The sequence below is a fragment of the Mauremys mutica genome, chromosome 4 (genome assembly GCF_020497125.1).
Source record: "Mauremys mutica isolate MM-2020 ecotype Southern chromosome 4, ASM2049712v1, whole genome shotgun sequence".
Lineage (NCBI taxonomy): Eukaryota > Metazoa > Chordata > Testudines > Geoemydidae > Mauremys > Mauremys mutica.
In genome coordinates this window covers 162,691,373-162,705,689 of record NC_059075.1, presented here as the reverse complement: position 1 = coordinate 162,705,689, position 14,317 = coordinate 162,691,373, and the positions used below count along the sequence as shown (strand labels likewise).

The following is a 14,317-nucleotide window of genomic DNA, read 5'->3' as shown; positions in this document are numbered from 1 at the left end:
CAGGCACTCAAAATCACTTGAATGTTGAGTCCAGTAGTGCCATGACCATGGCACCCCACCCAACTGCTGAGTCTTCTCTGCATCCTCTGAGCTCAACACCCCCCTGCAGCCAGGCTGAGAGATTGGGTGGGGCGAGTGGTCGCCTCACCACTCTTACAGCCACTGGCCTCCGCACACTCCCCTGGCTGTGCTGGTGGGAAGAGCACAACCCTGGCCATATCCCTACCAGGAGCAGGGCTACTCAGCCTCCAGATGGTGCACAGGACCCAATGTGCCCTTAGCCAAGCGGCCCGGACAGCCCGTACTAGCCATGACATGACCAAGCCCCTCCCCCCCCCATGCCTCTGCACATGCTAGTGCTCATGGCCCCCATCACTTGGGACACAAATGCCACCAGCACTAATGAATTCACCCCATGAGGTGGGGAACTGAGGCGCAGCCTCAAAAATATTGAACCCCCATGGGCATTAGGCACCTAAATCCCTTTGCAGCCCTGGGCCTAAGCAACTTGCCTGAGTTCCTGCAGGGAGAGCTGGGAATTGAGTCAGGTCTCCAGCCATTGCTTTAGCCACACCGCCGCCCTTCTGCGAGCAGCCAAGGCAGGGAAGCGTTCAGCACGCACGGCCTCCCTGGCCTCCGGGTAACTAGGCTAGTGGCTTCCAGCTCCCGTAACTGTGTCCGGCTCGCCCCGGCCCCTCTTGTTTTGCAGGTGTGTTGGGACACCCTCAGCAGTGCCGCCCAATTCCTGAGGTGGCACCAGCTCAGTGGCCTCATCCAGCACAAGGAAACCTGGCGAAGCTGTGACTGCCTGGTGAGGGAGCCCTCTGGCCATTCACTGCACGGCCCTCGCAGGCAGAAGTGGAGGAATCAGTGGATAGGGCACCCCCAATTGCCTGGCTCTGTGCCCACACTGAGCCCCAGCCCCGGGACCACACCTGGCCCTGGGTGTGGTCCCTCTGCGTGATCCTCCCAGCACAGGAAGGAGGGGAAAAAACAGGACGTGCGCTCCACACACCTGGAAGCTGGCCTGTGGGACGGAAAGGCCTTTAATAATCTTGTGCTCCTTTGTTCTGGCTCCTAGGTGATCCACTACAAGGAGAGAGCTGATGACTTCCTGGGCCAGACCATGGCCTTCCTGCAGAACCCACAGACTCCAGTTAGGGAAGCAGCCATCAGGTTCCTAGGTAACCACAGAGCAGACGGGTCCCTTTAGCAGAGGGGTTGGATCTGGTCCCAGGCTCTCCTCAGTCCCTGCCAGCAGCGAGAAGTGATCCCTGGGCTCCTGATTCCCTAATGAAGGCGAAGGGGTGTCAGAAACCCACAGGAGCAAGCTCACCCCAAACTGCCCTGATCGGCTGATGGGACCCCTCTAAGCCCACTGCTCCTCATGCAGTCCCCATTCTCCGCCCCCACCCCACCATGGGCTCTTGGTAGTGGACCTTCAAGGCGCTGTGCTCTCCTTTGGCAACCAGCCCTGTAGCCATCTCTGGGGACTCGCCCTTTCCCCTGGGGATTCAGGAGTGTGTCCTGGCCAGTGAGGGGCGGGGGAAAGCCGCGGTGCTTGGAGGGTGACAGGCTCTTTAACACCCTCGCTGGGGACGCGGGGATGTGATGAGCTGTTTGTGTGTGTAGGGCTCACTACCCGGCAGCTGGACCAGGGGAGCCAGGACAAGCTGGACGCCATCTGCGACAGTGAGTGGTCCCGCTTTGAGTACTGAGCACTAGGGGGATGAACGGCCCAGGGCTGCAGGGTGGGTTCAATCTCCGATGCCAGCAACGTGGTCACAGGCGAGAGCCTCAAGGGGATGCAAAATGTCAATCCCCAACCCCTTGATCAGCTGCCCCCTCACCCTGTCGTGTCTGCTGGTTGGCATGTGCCCAGGCACTTAGCCCTGACCTCAGAGCTGCGGCCTGGTAGATCCCCAAACTGGGCCTGAGCTGGCTGGCCTTCGCAGATGATTGCCCCCCACAAACACAGCCAAAGTGGGGTGCTGCCTCCCCCCTTGCACTCACTAGCCCAGTGTTTGGAGCAGTCACCTCCACGTGGGACACCTGGGGTCAAGCCACTGCTCCAAATGAGGCTGAAGTGACGTCCGGTCACCTACCTCCCTGCTGCGTGTCCGGACTCCTGGGCAGCACAGGGCGGAGCAGCATCTCCACCACATTTGTTCGGGAAAAGGGAAGGGTGGGTGACATAGCTCAGACTCCTCACTCCCAGAGCAGATTCACAGCTGGGCCTCCCAACCGGAGCTAGAGAATGGCTGAGCTCCCTCCTCGGCATTTCCTGGAGGGCAGCAGGGCACCTGAAGTTAGGCGGCGCCTAACAATGCCCAAGCCCCTTTTGTGACTCTCCCCCTCTCTAGGCCTAAGTGCCCATCTGTGCATTGGGGGGGAAGGGGGAGGGTAAATACAGGCAGGGATGAGGCTCTCAGATACTGCAGGGAGGAGGCAGTCCTAGAAATAGTGAGTGAATGGGGTTCATTGGGACTTCTTGCCTGTGTCTGGAGGCTCCCCGAGCTGTGGAGGGCGGTGGGGATGTTTAGTGAGGGTTGCTGGTTGTTCCCGCTAGTCCCCTGCCTCCTGCCACCTGGCCTGCTGCCTCCTTGTCGTGGGCCGAGAGGTACAGAGCTGGCTTGGCCTGCCGGGGCTCTCCAGAGTGCCATGGCTCTGACCTCCATTTCCTTCCTTTCAATCTTAGACCTCAAAGGCTTGCAGCAGGACAGCAAGTCCTCAGTCCGATGCCTGGCTTCTCAGACCATCTTCATCCTGGAGGCCTTCAAGAACCAGCCTCCAGCCTGCTGCAGCCTATGGACATTGGTCCATAGGATAAGAACAATGTGCACTGCGGAGAGCCAGCTCATTGAAGCTGCCCAGCTGCCCTAGCGCTGGGAAAAGCCAGCCTCCCTTCTCTGGGGGCTTGGTGCATCAGAGCCCACCTGGAGCAAGGTGGAACACATGGCTTCTTCCCAACTGGCCGCCTGCCCTGCCCAGCCATGTGAGTAGTTAACTGCTCGATAGCTTTCATCATCACGTACTTTTTGACAGGTTTCCATGCACCGTGTTGCATTTACGTCCTGCCCTCCGTCCCCATTTCCAGTCGTGTACGTTTTTGATGCCGTCGGCCATTTTGAGAATTTATTTTGTATTATTTTTCTGTGTTTGGCCGGGGGAAGGTTGTGTGCTTGTGTTTTGACATATTTAGAGAAAAAGTACGAATGAGAAGAAAGAGAGGCTGTAAAGGGTTTGCAGTCCCCCCCCCCCCAGGCCCCACCGTCTGTCCATCTGGGTGGGAGACCACACCCCTTGCTATGATACTTCCGGGTACGGTGGTTCAGGGGAAAATTAGCTCAGTGTTAATGGCTCTAGCCTGCAGTCAGGCCAAGTAACGGTAGAGAGTCTGTTTGCCCGGGGCCCTCAATCAGGGCAGGGCGTCAGTCGAGAAGGGGATCTGGCCTACAGTCAGGCAGGCAGAGCAGCAGGAGGTCCATTTGCCTGGCCCTTGATCAGGGTAGGGCAGCAGTCAAGTAGGGGGGCTCTGGCCTACAGTCCGGCAAAGCTGTCGCAGTCTAGGGGAGGTTAGCTCTCTGGTGGGAATGTCAGGACAACCATCTGGCATCTGGATTCAGGTGGGTGCCAGACCAATTCAGGCCTCCTGACAACCAGGGGGGAGGCTGCCACTCCTGACGTTGAGGTGGTAGGGGCAGAGGAACTCAGGTCCTCCCATTCCACTGCGTCCCAGCCCAGGACCCTAACAGCGGTGGAGTTGTCCGCCACTGGGTCAGCGGGGAAAGTCCAACCGCAACACGCTGGCTGGCTTGTAGTCAATAACACAGCCAAACCTGATTCGGCTTCCCTGGGCTCCCTCCTGCACACCCATTCCGTGTGTACATGGGTTCCAGGGTTGTTGTTCGCTTCGCTGGGATAGACAGCTAGTGGCAGCCCCCCCAGCTCCTCGGAGATCCTGGCATCTGGCAGCTTTGTCAGCACCTCTGGGTCTCTGTCAGGTCTGGGCTCACGCAACGGGGAAGAGACGTCCTGCTCCTCAGGCAGCCCTCCCCTGACTGAGCTGGAGGACCAGCCTTTTATAGTTCCGCTTCCTGTCCCACCCCTCTGCTTCCAGCGGGGAGGCCATGCAAGTCCCCGTTCTACCCACCAGGGGGGCGTTCACGGATCCCTCCCTGTCTGTCAGGACAGGAGACTATGCCCTCTCGCTACAGAGGCCTTAAAGAAAAGGAGTTTTAAAAAAAGAAAGATTGCTTAGGCTTAGAGGAAAAAAGGAAAGAAAGGTTATCTTAAATAGAAGAAAGAGGGGAAACTAGAGAAAGCAACAAGAGAGAGGAGTTTGTAAGAACGTGGTAAAAGGTTATTTTTGTTGGGACTAAAAAATTATAACAGTAAAAAAAATTGAACTCAATTTAAAAAACCAAAGGCTAATTAAATAGAATAGGAAATATAAAGGAAGGTTGAGAAGGTCGGGTGAAAGAACTCACATGGCAGAATAATTAGCGAGAGATTCTGTGTCAGTGACATAGGGCTGTGTAAAGTACAGAAAACAGCAAGAGAGAGAAAGATCCCTTTTTGTTAATAAGCAGAAAACAGAGCTGTGCAAAAGAGAGATAGATCCTTACCATTTCCCGCCGTTGTTCAGCCATCGTCAACCGAGCAGCACAGCTTCCGCTGCAAACTCTGCTCTCCCATTCTTGCATCAGTAGCAAATTTCTCCATGTTGTCGGTGCTGGGCTCCACTGAAAGCTACAGAAGGAAACCATTTCCCGCCTTTTATCAGCCATCTTGAACCGAACAGCTCTCCTACGTTTCATGCCATTTTTCCAGGATTACCCATGCAGGCACCATAGCGCGGCAAGTATGTAGCCCACTCAGATCTCTGCTGCAGTCTTGACCATTGTAAATACCTCACGCATTATCCAGCAGTATGTGAAGTTTCTGCAAAAATGGGCGAGGAAGTGACGACAGAGCGATTACTGTACTGATGAGGACATGGACACCTCTGTTCCTAGAAGCACAGCATGCAGCGATTGGGAGATCATGGTGGTGTTGGGCCAGGTTCATGCCGTGGAACGCCAATTTTGGGCCCAGGAAACAAGCACAGACTGGTGGGACCACATAGTTTTGCAGATCTGGGATGATTCCCAGTGGCTGAGAAACTTTCGTATGCGTAGGGCCACTTTCAGGGAACTTTGTGACTTGCTGTCCCCTGCCCTGAAGCACAAAGACAGCAAAATGAGAGCAGCCCTCACAGTTGAGAAGTGCGTGGCCATAGCACTGTGGAAGCTTGCAATGCCCAACAGCTACCAGTCAGTCAGGAATCAGTTTGGAGTGGGCAAATCTACCGTAGGGGCTGCTGTGCTGCAAGTAGCCAATGCAATCATTGACCAGCTGCTATCAAGGGTAGTGACTTTGGAAAATGTGCAGACCATTGTGGATGGCTTTAATGCGCTGGGGTTCCCTAACTGCAGTGGGGCGATAGACAGAACGCATATCCCTATCTTGGCCCCGGCACACCGGGGCGGCCAATATGTAAACTGTAAGGGGTACGTTTCCATGGTGCTGCAAGCACTGGTGGATCACAAAGGACATTTCACTGACATCAAGGTGGGATGGCCGGGAAAGTGCATGACACTCGCATCTTCAGGAACTCTGGTCTGTTGGAACAGCTGCAGGAAGGGACTTACTTCCCAGACAAGAAAATTACTGTTGGGGATGTGGAAATGCCTATAGTTATCCTGGGGGACCCAGCCTACCCCTTAATGCCATGGCTCATGAAGTCGTACACAGGCACCCTGGACAGTAGTAAGGAGCAGTTCAACTATAGGCTAAGCAAATGCAGGATGGTGGTCGAATGTGCTTTTGGACGTTTGAAAGAGCGCTGGCGCAGTTTACTGACTTGGTTAGATCTCAGCACAACCAATACTCCAATTGTAATTGCTGCTTGTTGTGTGCTCCACAATATCTGTGAGAGTAAGGGGGAGACGTTTATGGCGGAATGGGAGGTTGAGGCAACTCGCCTGGTGGCCAATTTCGCACAGCCAGAGAACAAGGCGATTAGAAGAGTGCAGCAGGGTGTGCTGTGCATCAGAGAAGCTTTGAAAGACAGTTTCATGATTGGCCAGGGTACAGTGTGACACTTGTGTTTGTTTATCTTGAAGTTACCCGCCCCCTATATATATGAAAGGAAATAAAGTCACAATTGTTTAAAAACCATTCTTTAGTATTCATTGCACAACACATGGAGAGAAATCAGAAGGTAAATGGGGGGAGGAGGGGTTGGGTTATGGGGGTGGAGAAGAAGGGAAGGAGAAGTCCAGAAACCAAATCAAAAGTTCACATATGCCAACTTTCTGCTGCTTGGGTGAGCCTCTGGGGTTGAGTGTGTGAGTCCCCTTAGCCTCCCCCGTCGTGTTCTTGGGCGTCTGGGTGAGGAGGCTATGGAACTTGGGGAGGAGGGAGGGCAGTTATACAGGGGCAGCAGCGGCAATCTGTGATCTTTCTGCCTTTCCTGCATTAGATCCACCATACAGGGCAGCATGTCAGTTTGCTCCCCCATGAGCTCGACCATAGTGTCCTGCCTGCTCTCATCGCGCACGTCCCTCCTCTCTTCGTGTTCCTGTAATGCATTACGTGACTGCGCAATTGTTTACCACCACGCATTCAGCGGGGCCCTATCAGCGCTGGAGGACTGCATGAGCTCGGCGAATATGTCGGCCCGAGTTCCTTTTTTCTGCCTTCTAATCTGGACCAGCCTCTTGGATGGAGTAGATTGGGGCTGCGTTGAAACATTTGCACCTGCAGGAGGAGAAAAAGGAAGAGTAGTATTTTAAAAGATACATTTCAGAGAACAAAGGACACACTGTTTCTCAGTGAAACAGGCAATTCATAGTACACAGCACATCACACACAGCCAGGCAACAGAATTCAGCTTGCAGCCAGCCATGGTAAGCCCTAGGGGCACGCGGGGTTCTGTTTCTTCCGCATTCATTTCAATACTTTCAAACTGCTGGGCCCCCTTTCTCATAGCAAGCAATGCCTGGTAGGTTTGCAGTATAAAAGGAGGTCCTGCAGGCTCTCTGGGATGATTGCTTCACACAACACACACACAGACTCGCACCCACTGCGTGGCTCCGATGAGGCTCTGAGCAGGGATGAGCCCTTTAAACTAAACGCAAACAGCCCAACGTGGCTGTGTTTTCCCCACCCCCCACCCCGCCACTGCATGGCTCCGATCAGGCTCACTCGCCAGAAGTACCTTCTCCAGGATCATGGAAGTGGGGGTGGGGGCTATTGGCTCCTGCATTAAGAATAGTTCCTGGCTAGGGATGAAAATGGATTCCCCACTTGCCGCCTGTGCACTGTCCTCCTCCTCCTCCTCCTCTTCGTCCTCCAATAACTCATCCTCCTCGCTCCGTTCAACTTCCTCCTTGGAGATATCCACGGACAGTGGTGGGGTAGTGGTGTCGTCACCCCCATAACTGCATGCAGCTCACGGTAGAAGCGGCATGTATGCGGCTGTGACCCACAGCGCCCATTTGCCTCCCGGGCATTTTGGTACGCTTGCCTGAGCTCCCTGATTTTTGTACAACACTGCTCTGTGTCCCTGGAGTAGCCTCTTTCCGTCATGGCCCTGGAGACTTTAGCGTACATATTTGCGTTCTTTTCTTTTTAACGTAGTTCTGCCATAACAGATTTTTCTCCCCAACATTCAATGAAATCCAGTACCTCCCATTCGGACCATTCTGGAGCTCATCTGCGAATCCGGGACTGCGTGGTCTCTTGTGATGGTGCTCTCTGCATGATTGCCTATGATAGTGGACTGTGCTGCTGGTCACCTGTGCTGCTGGTGACCAAACAGGAAATGAAATTCAAAAGTTCCTGGGGCTTTTCCTGCCCACTTGGCTAGTGCATCAGAGTTGAGAGTGTTGTCCACAGCAGTCACAAGGAAACATTCTGGGATACTTCCCGGAAGCCAATAACTTCGAATTGCATCCACACTACTTTTAATCCGGGATTGCGATCTTGATTTAAGCGCTACTCTACTTGCCGAGGTGGAGTACAGAAATTGGATTAAAGAGCCCTTTAAATCAAAGAAACCAGTTTGGTCATGTGGAAGGAATGATTTTTTTTTCTCCAAATTAACTCGGCTAATTCCGAAATAAATGACTAGTGTAGACCAGGCTTGAGAGAGGGAGAGTATAGAAAACAGCAAGAGATCGTTTTTGGTTAGTGAGAGAAGGACAGTATAGAAAGCTGCAGGGAGGGGACACGGGGGAGAGAGAACTTACCCTTGTGGCTGCCTCTGGGAAAAGAGGCTCACAGCCGCCAGCATGGTTATCTCCGCCTCTCGGGATAGCTAGATAGATAGATGTGGTGTATGGAGATAGATAGATAGATAGATAACCCTATTGGCTTTACGCCCTTTTACATTTTATGTGATTTTTCTCTAATCTCAGCTCCTTGAACTTTTTCATGGTCCAAAGCGAACAACAACCCTGGAACCCATGCACACGTGGAATTGGCGTGTAGGAAGGAGCCCAGGGAAGCTGAACTGGGTTCAGATGTATTATTGACTACAAGCCAGCCAGCATGTTATGGTTGGACTTTCCCTGCTGACCCAGTGGCGGACCACTCCACCGCTGTTTGGGCCCTGAGCTGGGACGCAGTGGAACGAGAGGGCCTGGGTTCCTCTACCCCTACCACCCCAACGTCAGGAGTGGCAGCCTCCCCACCTGGTTGTCAGGAGGCCTGAATTGGTCTGGCACCCGCCTGAATCCGGATGCCAGACGGTTGTGCTGACTCTCCCACCAGAGAGCTAACCTCTCCTAGACTGTGACAGCTCTGCTGGACTGTAGGCCAGAGCCCCCCTACTTGACTGCTGCCCTACCCTGATCAAGGGCCAGGCAAATGAACCTCCTGCTGCTCTGCCTGCCTGACTGTAGGCCAGAGCCCTTTCTTGATTGACACCCTGCCCTGACTGAGGGCCCCGGGCAAACAGACTCTCTACCGTTACTTGGCCTGACTGCAGGTTAGGGCCATTAACACTGAGCTAATTGTCCCCTGAACCAAGGCACCCCCGGAAGTATCGTAGCAAGGGGCATGGTCAAAGGGGCTGACGGCGCCAGAAATGGGGATGGGGTGTGGAAACCTGCCAAAAACTGTTTGGTGATGAAAGCTATCAAATGGTTAACTACTCTGTAACGGGCCGGTGTGGCTCCCCTCCTCCCCTGGGAGGGTTGAGCCCCGGACACCGGAAGGAGCGGGGCTACAGAACAGTGAGCCCACCCCTCAGAGGGTCAGGCGGCGACCCAGAAGTATAAAAGCCGGCCATCCGAGCTCAGTCAGAGCCCAGCCACCGCCGGGAGCAGACCTGCCCGAGGGAGCTCGTGACTGGGAAGCCACTGGGGCCCAGAGCAGTTGCCCGGACTGGCCGGAGCTTCCCCTCACTCGCTACCGGGAGGACCCGCCGGAGCTTCCCCGTGCCACCTACGACGAGGAGCCACCAGAGACTTCCTCTCTCCGCTGTTGTTACCCCAAGGAATCCCCGGAGCAGCACTGGCCGGACTTCCCCGAGGAACTGCCGGATCTACCCCCCACCCGGGCTGCGAGGAGCCCATGCTGTGGGACTTCCCGGGAGTGGACGCCGCGGACCAGGTAGGCCCAGAGGGAGAAATTGGAAGTGGCCCGGGGGCAGCCGACCCTAGTCAGGCTGCAGATCAACCCATACCCATGTCAGTGTGTTGCGGTGAGGATCCCCACTGACCGTCAGCCGTGGTAGCCGCTGCCTAGGACCCCGGGCCGGGACGCAGTGGAGTGGATGGGCCTGTGTTCCCCCTGCCACCCCACTGATGGGTGGCAGTTTTCCCCCTCACCCCAGTGCTCAGCCCCTGCCCCAAAGGGCCTGAGCCTCCTAGACTGTTTGCTGCTCAGCCCCTGCCCCAAAGGGCCTGAGCCTCCTAGACTGTTTGCTACTCAGCCCCTGCCCCAAAGGGCCTGAGCCTCCTAGACTGTTTGCTGCCCAGTCCCTGCACCAAAGGGCCTGGGCCTTCTTGAACTCTTTGTGTCGCTGCCCCGCCCCTGCACCAGAGGGCCTGAGCTTGCTTGAACTCTTTGTGTTGTGGCCCAGCCCCTGCAACAGAGGGTCTGGGCCTCCCCAAACTGTTTTATATTGTTGCTCAGCCTTTCAACAGAAGGCCTGAGCCCTAATTGACTCATGTATTGTTGCTCAGTGTAACGGGCCGGTGTGGCTCCCCTCCTCCCCTGGGAGGGTTGAGTCCCAGACACCCACGTTTACAGTTGGTACCAGAAGTGGGGAGTCGAACCCTTGCCTCTGTGAGAAGGGGCCGGTAGGTGGGTGGTGATTCACCCCCTTCCTAGCCAGGAACATGGATATGCAACGGCTGTTCCAGCTGCTGGTGGAGAGCCAGGAGCGGCAGCAGGCAGCCCAGCAGCAGCAGCAGCATGCCGCCCAGCTGGAGCAACAGCAGCAAGGAGATGCTGCCCAGCTCCAGCAACAGCAGCAGCAGCATGCAGCTCATCTGGAGCAGCAGCAGCAGCTAGTACAGCAGCTGGGGAACCAGCTGCAGCACCTCATGGGCCCCGCACCCCACCCCGCCGACTGGCCAGCGGGGGAGGGCACTGGGGGGGGCCCATGTTCGGCTGCCCCCCTGCGCCTGACCAAGATGGGCCCGGACGACGACCCCGAGGCCTTCTTGGTCATGTTTGAGCATGTGGCCCTTGTCGCGGGGTGGGCCCGAGACCAATGGGCCACTCTTTTGGCCCCGTATTTGACTGGGACGGCCCAAGCGGCCTACTGCGGACTGGCGACAGAAGAGGCCAGAGACTATGACCGAGTAAAAGCTGCGGTCCTGGACACTTTGGATGTCAGCCCAGAGACCTTTAGACAGCGGTTCTGGCGCCAGACCTACCCTGCGGGAGCCCGTCCCCGGATGGTGGTCCAGACCTTGAAGTAGGCCTGCCGCCGGTGGCTGCAACCAGAGGTCAGGACGGCGGAGGAGGTCACCGAGCAGGTTGTCTTGGAATAATTTGTCCATACCCTGCCGGCCCGGGGAAGGGCCTGGGTACTCCGACACCGGCCGGCGACCCTGGCTGACGCCGTCTCGCTGATGGAAGGCTTCCTGGCTGCAGAAGCCTCCATAGGACCCACCTTCCGGCCACCTACCTCCGGGCCCGAATGCCCCATAATGAGAAGAAGGCGACCAACCTGCCCAGCCAGCGAGGTCCAGGCCACGGATCAGAATCCCGGCTGGGGTCCCAGACCCAGCGCTCATACGCGGCTTCCCGGCTGGCAACCCCGGCCTTCAATCAGGGGGCCCCGAGGGCCCGTCGGAGCCCCCCCGAAGTACCCGAGTGGCCCTCCCTCGGAGCGGGTGTCCCGAGCTCGGTCCCTGCTTTGGATGCGGGAAGGCGGGGCACCTACAACGGGACTGCCCCGAAATGGACTGTAGCTTTGGGCAGGTCTACGCAGGAGCCGGCCAGACCCGATTACCACAGGTCCCCAAACTCACGGTCCCGGTGATGGTTGGGGACCAAGCCACGCAGGCTTTGATTGACTCTGGGTGCGGCCAGACGTTGGTGCGCCAGGACCCCCGGTCGACCCCCGTTTGAAGCCGATCCGTCTGCAGTGCATTCGTGGAGACGTCCGGCCCTACCCGAGCGCTCGAGCCCGACTAACAGTGGGTGATATCACCCGACAATTAGTAGTCAGGCTGCAGATCAATCCATACCCATGTCAGTGTGTTGCGGTCAGGATCCCCACTGACCGTCAGCCGTGGTAGCCGCTGCCTAGGGCCCCGGGCCGGGCTTGCTTGAACTCTTTGTGTTGTGGCCCAGCCCCTGCAACAGAGGGCCTGGGCTTCCCCAAACTGTTGCATATTGTTGCTCAGCCTTGCAACAGAAGGCCTGAGCCCTAATTGACTCGTGTATTGTTGCTCAGTGTAACGGGCCGGTGTGGCTCCCCTCCTCCCCTGGGAGGGTTGAGCCCCGGACACCCACGTTTACATACTCACATGCAGCCTCCTCCGCCCCCTTGTACATAACAATCCTCTGTTTCATTTTGATGTATTTTGATGTATTTTAATGCTTTTATTCATTTTATTTATTAAATAACTGTGTTTACAGTAATATAGCAAGATATAAAATATATACACATCTTGTCCTGTACACAGAACACAGACCGCTCCACTGGATCCCACAACCCATACAGGGAGAAAGCCGTAGAAAATGCTGACATCTCCAAAATCATATCAGGGCAAGAAAAGGCACTTGCTGTTTGCAACACTTGTACAGGACAGACACAGGGTGAGGGCTAGACTAAGTGGCCATGGTTAGTCCTGCTCCATCTCTACCGTCTCAGTTTCCATCTACAGCTGTTCACACTCAAAATGCAGGACAGGGGTAAGGTTAGCCCATCACCAAAAGAACCTTAATGTAAAGCAGTGTTCCTTCCTGCGCCTGGTGGGGATCACGCAGACAGACAACACCCCAGGCTGGGCATTGTCCCAGGGTAAAGCAGGGCTGTAGCGTAAGGTGGAGTCGTCCCTGGACGAACAGGGTGAGGCATGGGACAATGCAGCTGAGAGTTGCAGGGCTGGGCACCAGAAGAATCGCCGGGTGGAACTTTGGGGTATGGCAGGGAGGGGTGGAACAAGCCCTGCTCTGGGTCAGTCCCAGTGCCATTGGCCCACTGCCTTTGAAGAGGCCACCGATGAAGGCCATTTGTCCTACTCCCCTGGGTCCCACAACCCAGCTCTCCCTGGAGAGAAACTTTGCCTTGAACTCTTAAAGCAAGTGACTTTGTTGTTAGGGCTGAAGGGGGTGGTGGCATGGGAGACACTGACCGTGTGATGACACCAGTCAGCTCAGAGAGAAATCTGCCCCTTGTGTTCTTTGGGGGATTGTACCTTAAAAAGGGGTCAGCGGGAGGTGGAAGGGCTGAGTGTAAAGGACCAGGAAGGAAGTAGGGTCGTGGGAGAGGGTCAGTGCCAGGACATCCCGTTGCTAATGAGAATCCGCCTTCCAAGTAGCACCGCCCCAGGTCCGTAATCCTTATGCTGGAGAGCACTGCGAAGCGAAGTCTCCCGCTGAGCCACATGGCCCTGCCCAACATAAAGGGTCCTGCGGAGCATGAGGGATGGGACCCCTCGGAACCACAGGCTTCCCCCAAGGCTTTGGGGGCTAAAGGAGTCGGCTTCTGAAGTGGACACTGTGCCCTGTCACCAGTGATTAGAGGGAACGGGCTAGCACTCTGGCTCTGCAGTGCTAACAGCTAATCCAGGGCCTGAAAGGGGTGAGCCGTGGAGTACTAGACCTTAGTCCAGTAGTGTAGCTAGTGGGGTGCAGGGGAAGCAGCTGCTTCCCCTCAGCACATTTTCAAAAAAGCCACACCTGAGGTGAGGTTACCATGGCACCAGGGGCAGGGCCCATGCTCCACTCTGAAGCTTGGCCTGCCTGGCTTCCCCCACCTTGCTGCATACCCCGCCCGCACCCATCAGCTGTGTCTCCCAGCAGGAAGGAGCGGAGCGGAGCGGGGCGGGGAGGGGAAGAAAAGAACTGAACTCCAGCAAGCTAGGCTCCTGCAGGCAGGCTTTGCTGGCTTCCCCTAGTGTGCTGCATAAACCCTGCTCCCTCCCTGCCTTGCCGATTAGCTGTCTCCCAGCAGGAGGGAGACAAACAGCTAATCAGCTAGGGAATGGGAGGAGAGGGGAGAGGGAAGGAACTGAGCTCCAGCAAGCTGGGCTCCTGGGGAGGAGGAGAGGCTGGGGCCTTGGGAAAGAAGGGGGTCAGTCAGGGCATTCCCCCTCTAGGGGGCAGGGGCACCTGCCCACAAGCCATCAGCTGTTCGGCCAGGGCAGGGGCAGTAGGGTAGTGCGAGTGCTTGCTGATTAGCTGGTTTTTGGCCACCAGCCAATCAGTGAGGGGAACTGCTCCTGGAGCAAGGGGCTGAGCAGCTGAGACACCCCAGCTCCTTCTCCTACCTGCTTCTTGTGGCACTGTGGCAGGTGTGCTTTCTCTGGCTCTGCAGCAGCAGCTCCTAACCTCTTACCCAACTAAAGGCAGCCAGTAGCAGCAGCTGGTAAGTGTATTTCAAAGGGGGTCTTTCTTGTGGTGAGGCTGGCTTGGGGGTGGGGGACTGGAAACCCTCCAGGTGGCTGTGAGAGCCAGCACCTGGCTGCTGGTGGGATGGCTGTCTGCCTTATACTGGGATTGGGAATTAGTGCCCTGACATGCAACTCCTCCTATTGTGCCAGTGTAGATCCTGCTGTTAGTACAGCTATTTGCAGGTGCC

General features: G+C 56.2%; 1 protein-coding gene and 1 long non-coding RNA gene across 2 annotated transcripts in view; one reads left to right on the top strand and one right to left on the bottom strand.

The window, feature by feature from the left end:
* Nucleotides 1–5,145, top strand: part of LOC123369263 (maestro heat-like repeat-containing protein family member 7) — a 43,222-nt gene extending 38,077 nt beyond the window's left edge. Inside the window, exons 20-23 of the mRNA XM_045014638.1 lie at nt 710–811; nt 1,082–1,184; nt 1,633–1,692; nt 2,699–5,145. Of these exons, the coding sequence (XP_044870573.1) occupies nt 710–811; nt 1,082–1,184; nt 1,633–1,692; nt 2,699–2,883 (450 nt within the window). The 3' untranslated portion in view covers nt 2,884–5,145. The remainder of the gene's footprint in view (nt 1–709; nt 812–1,081; nt 1,185–1,632; nt 1,693–2,698) is intronic.
* A 1,063-nt stretch (nt 5,146–6,208) lies between these two features.
* On the bottom strand, nt 6,209–8,510 carry LOC123369264. Its single transcript, XR_006578972.1, has 2 exons — nt 8,298–8,510; nt 6,209–6,804 (listed from the first exon to the last, which is right to left on the bottom strand). It is a non-coding gene; the product is annotated as an uncharacterized LOC123369264 (long non-coding RNA).
* Nucleotides 8,511–14,317: the final 5,807 nt, after the last annotated feature.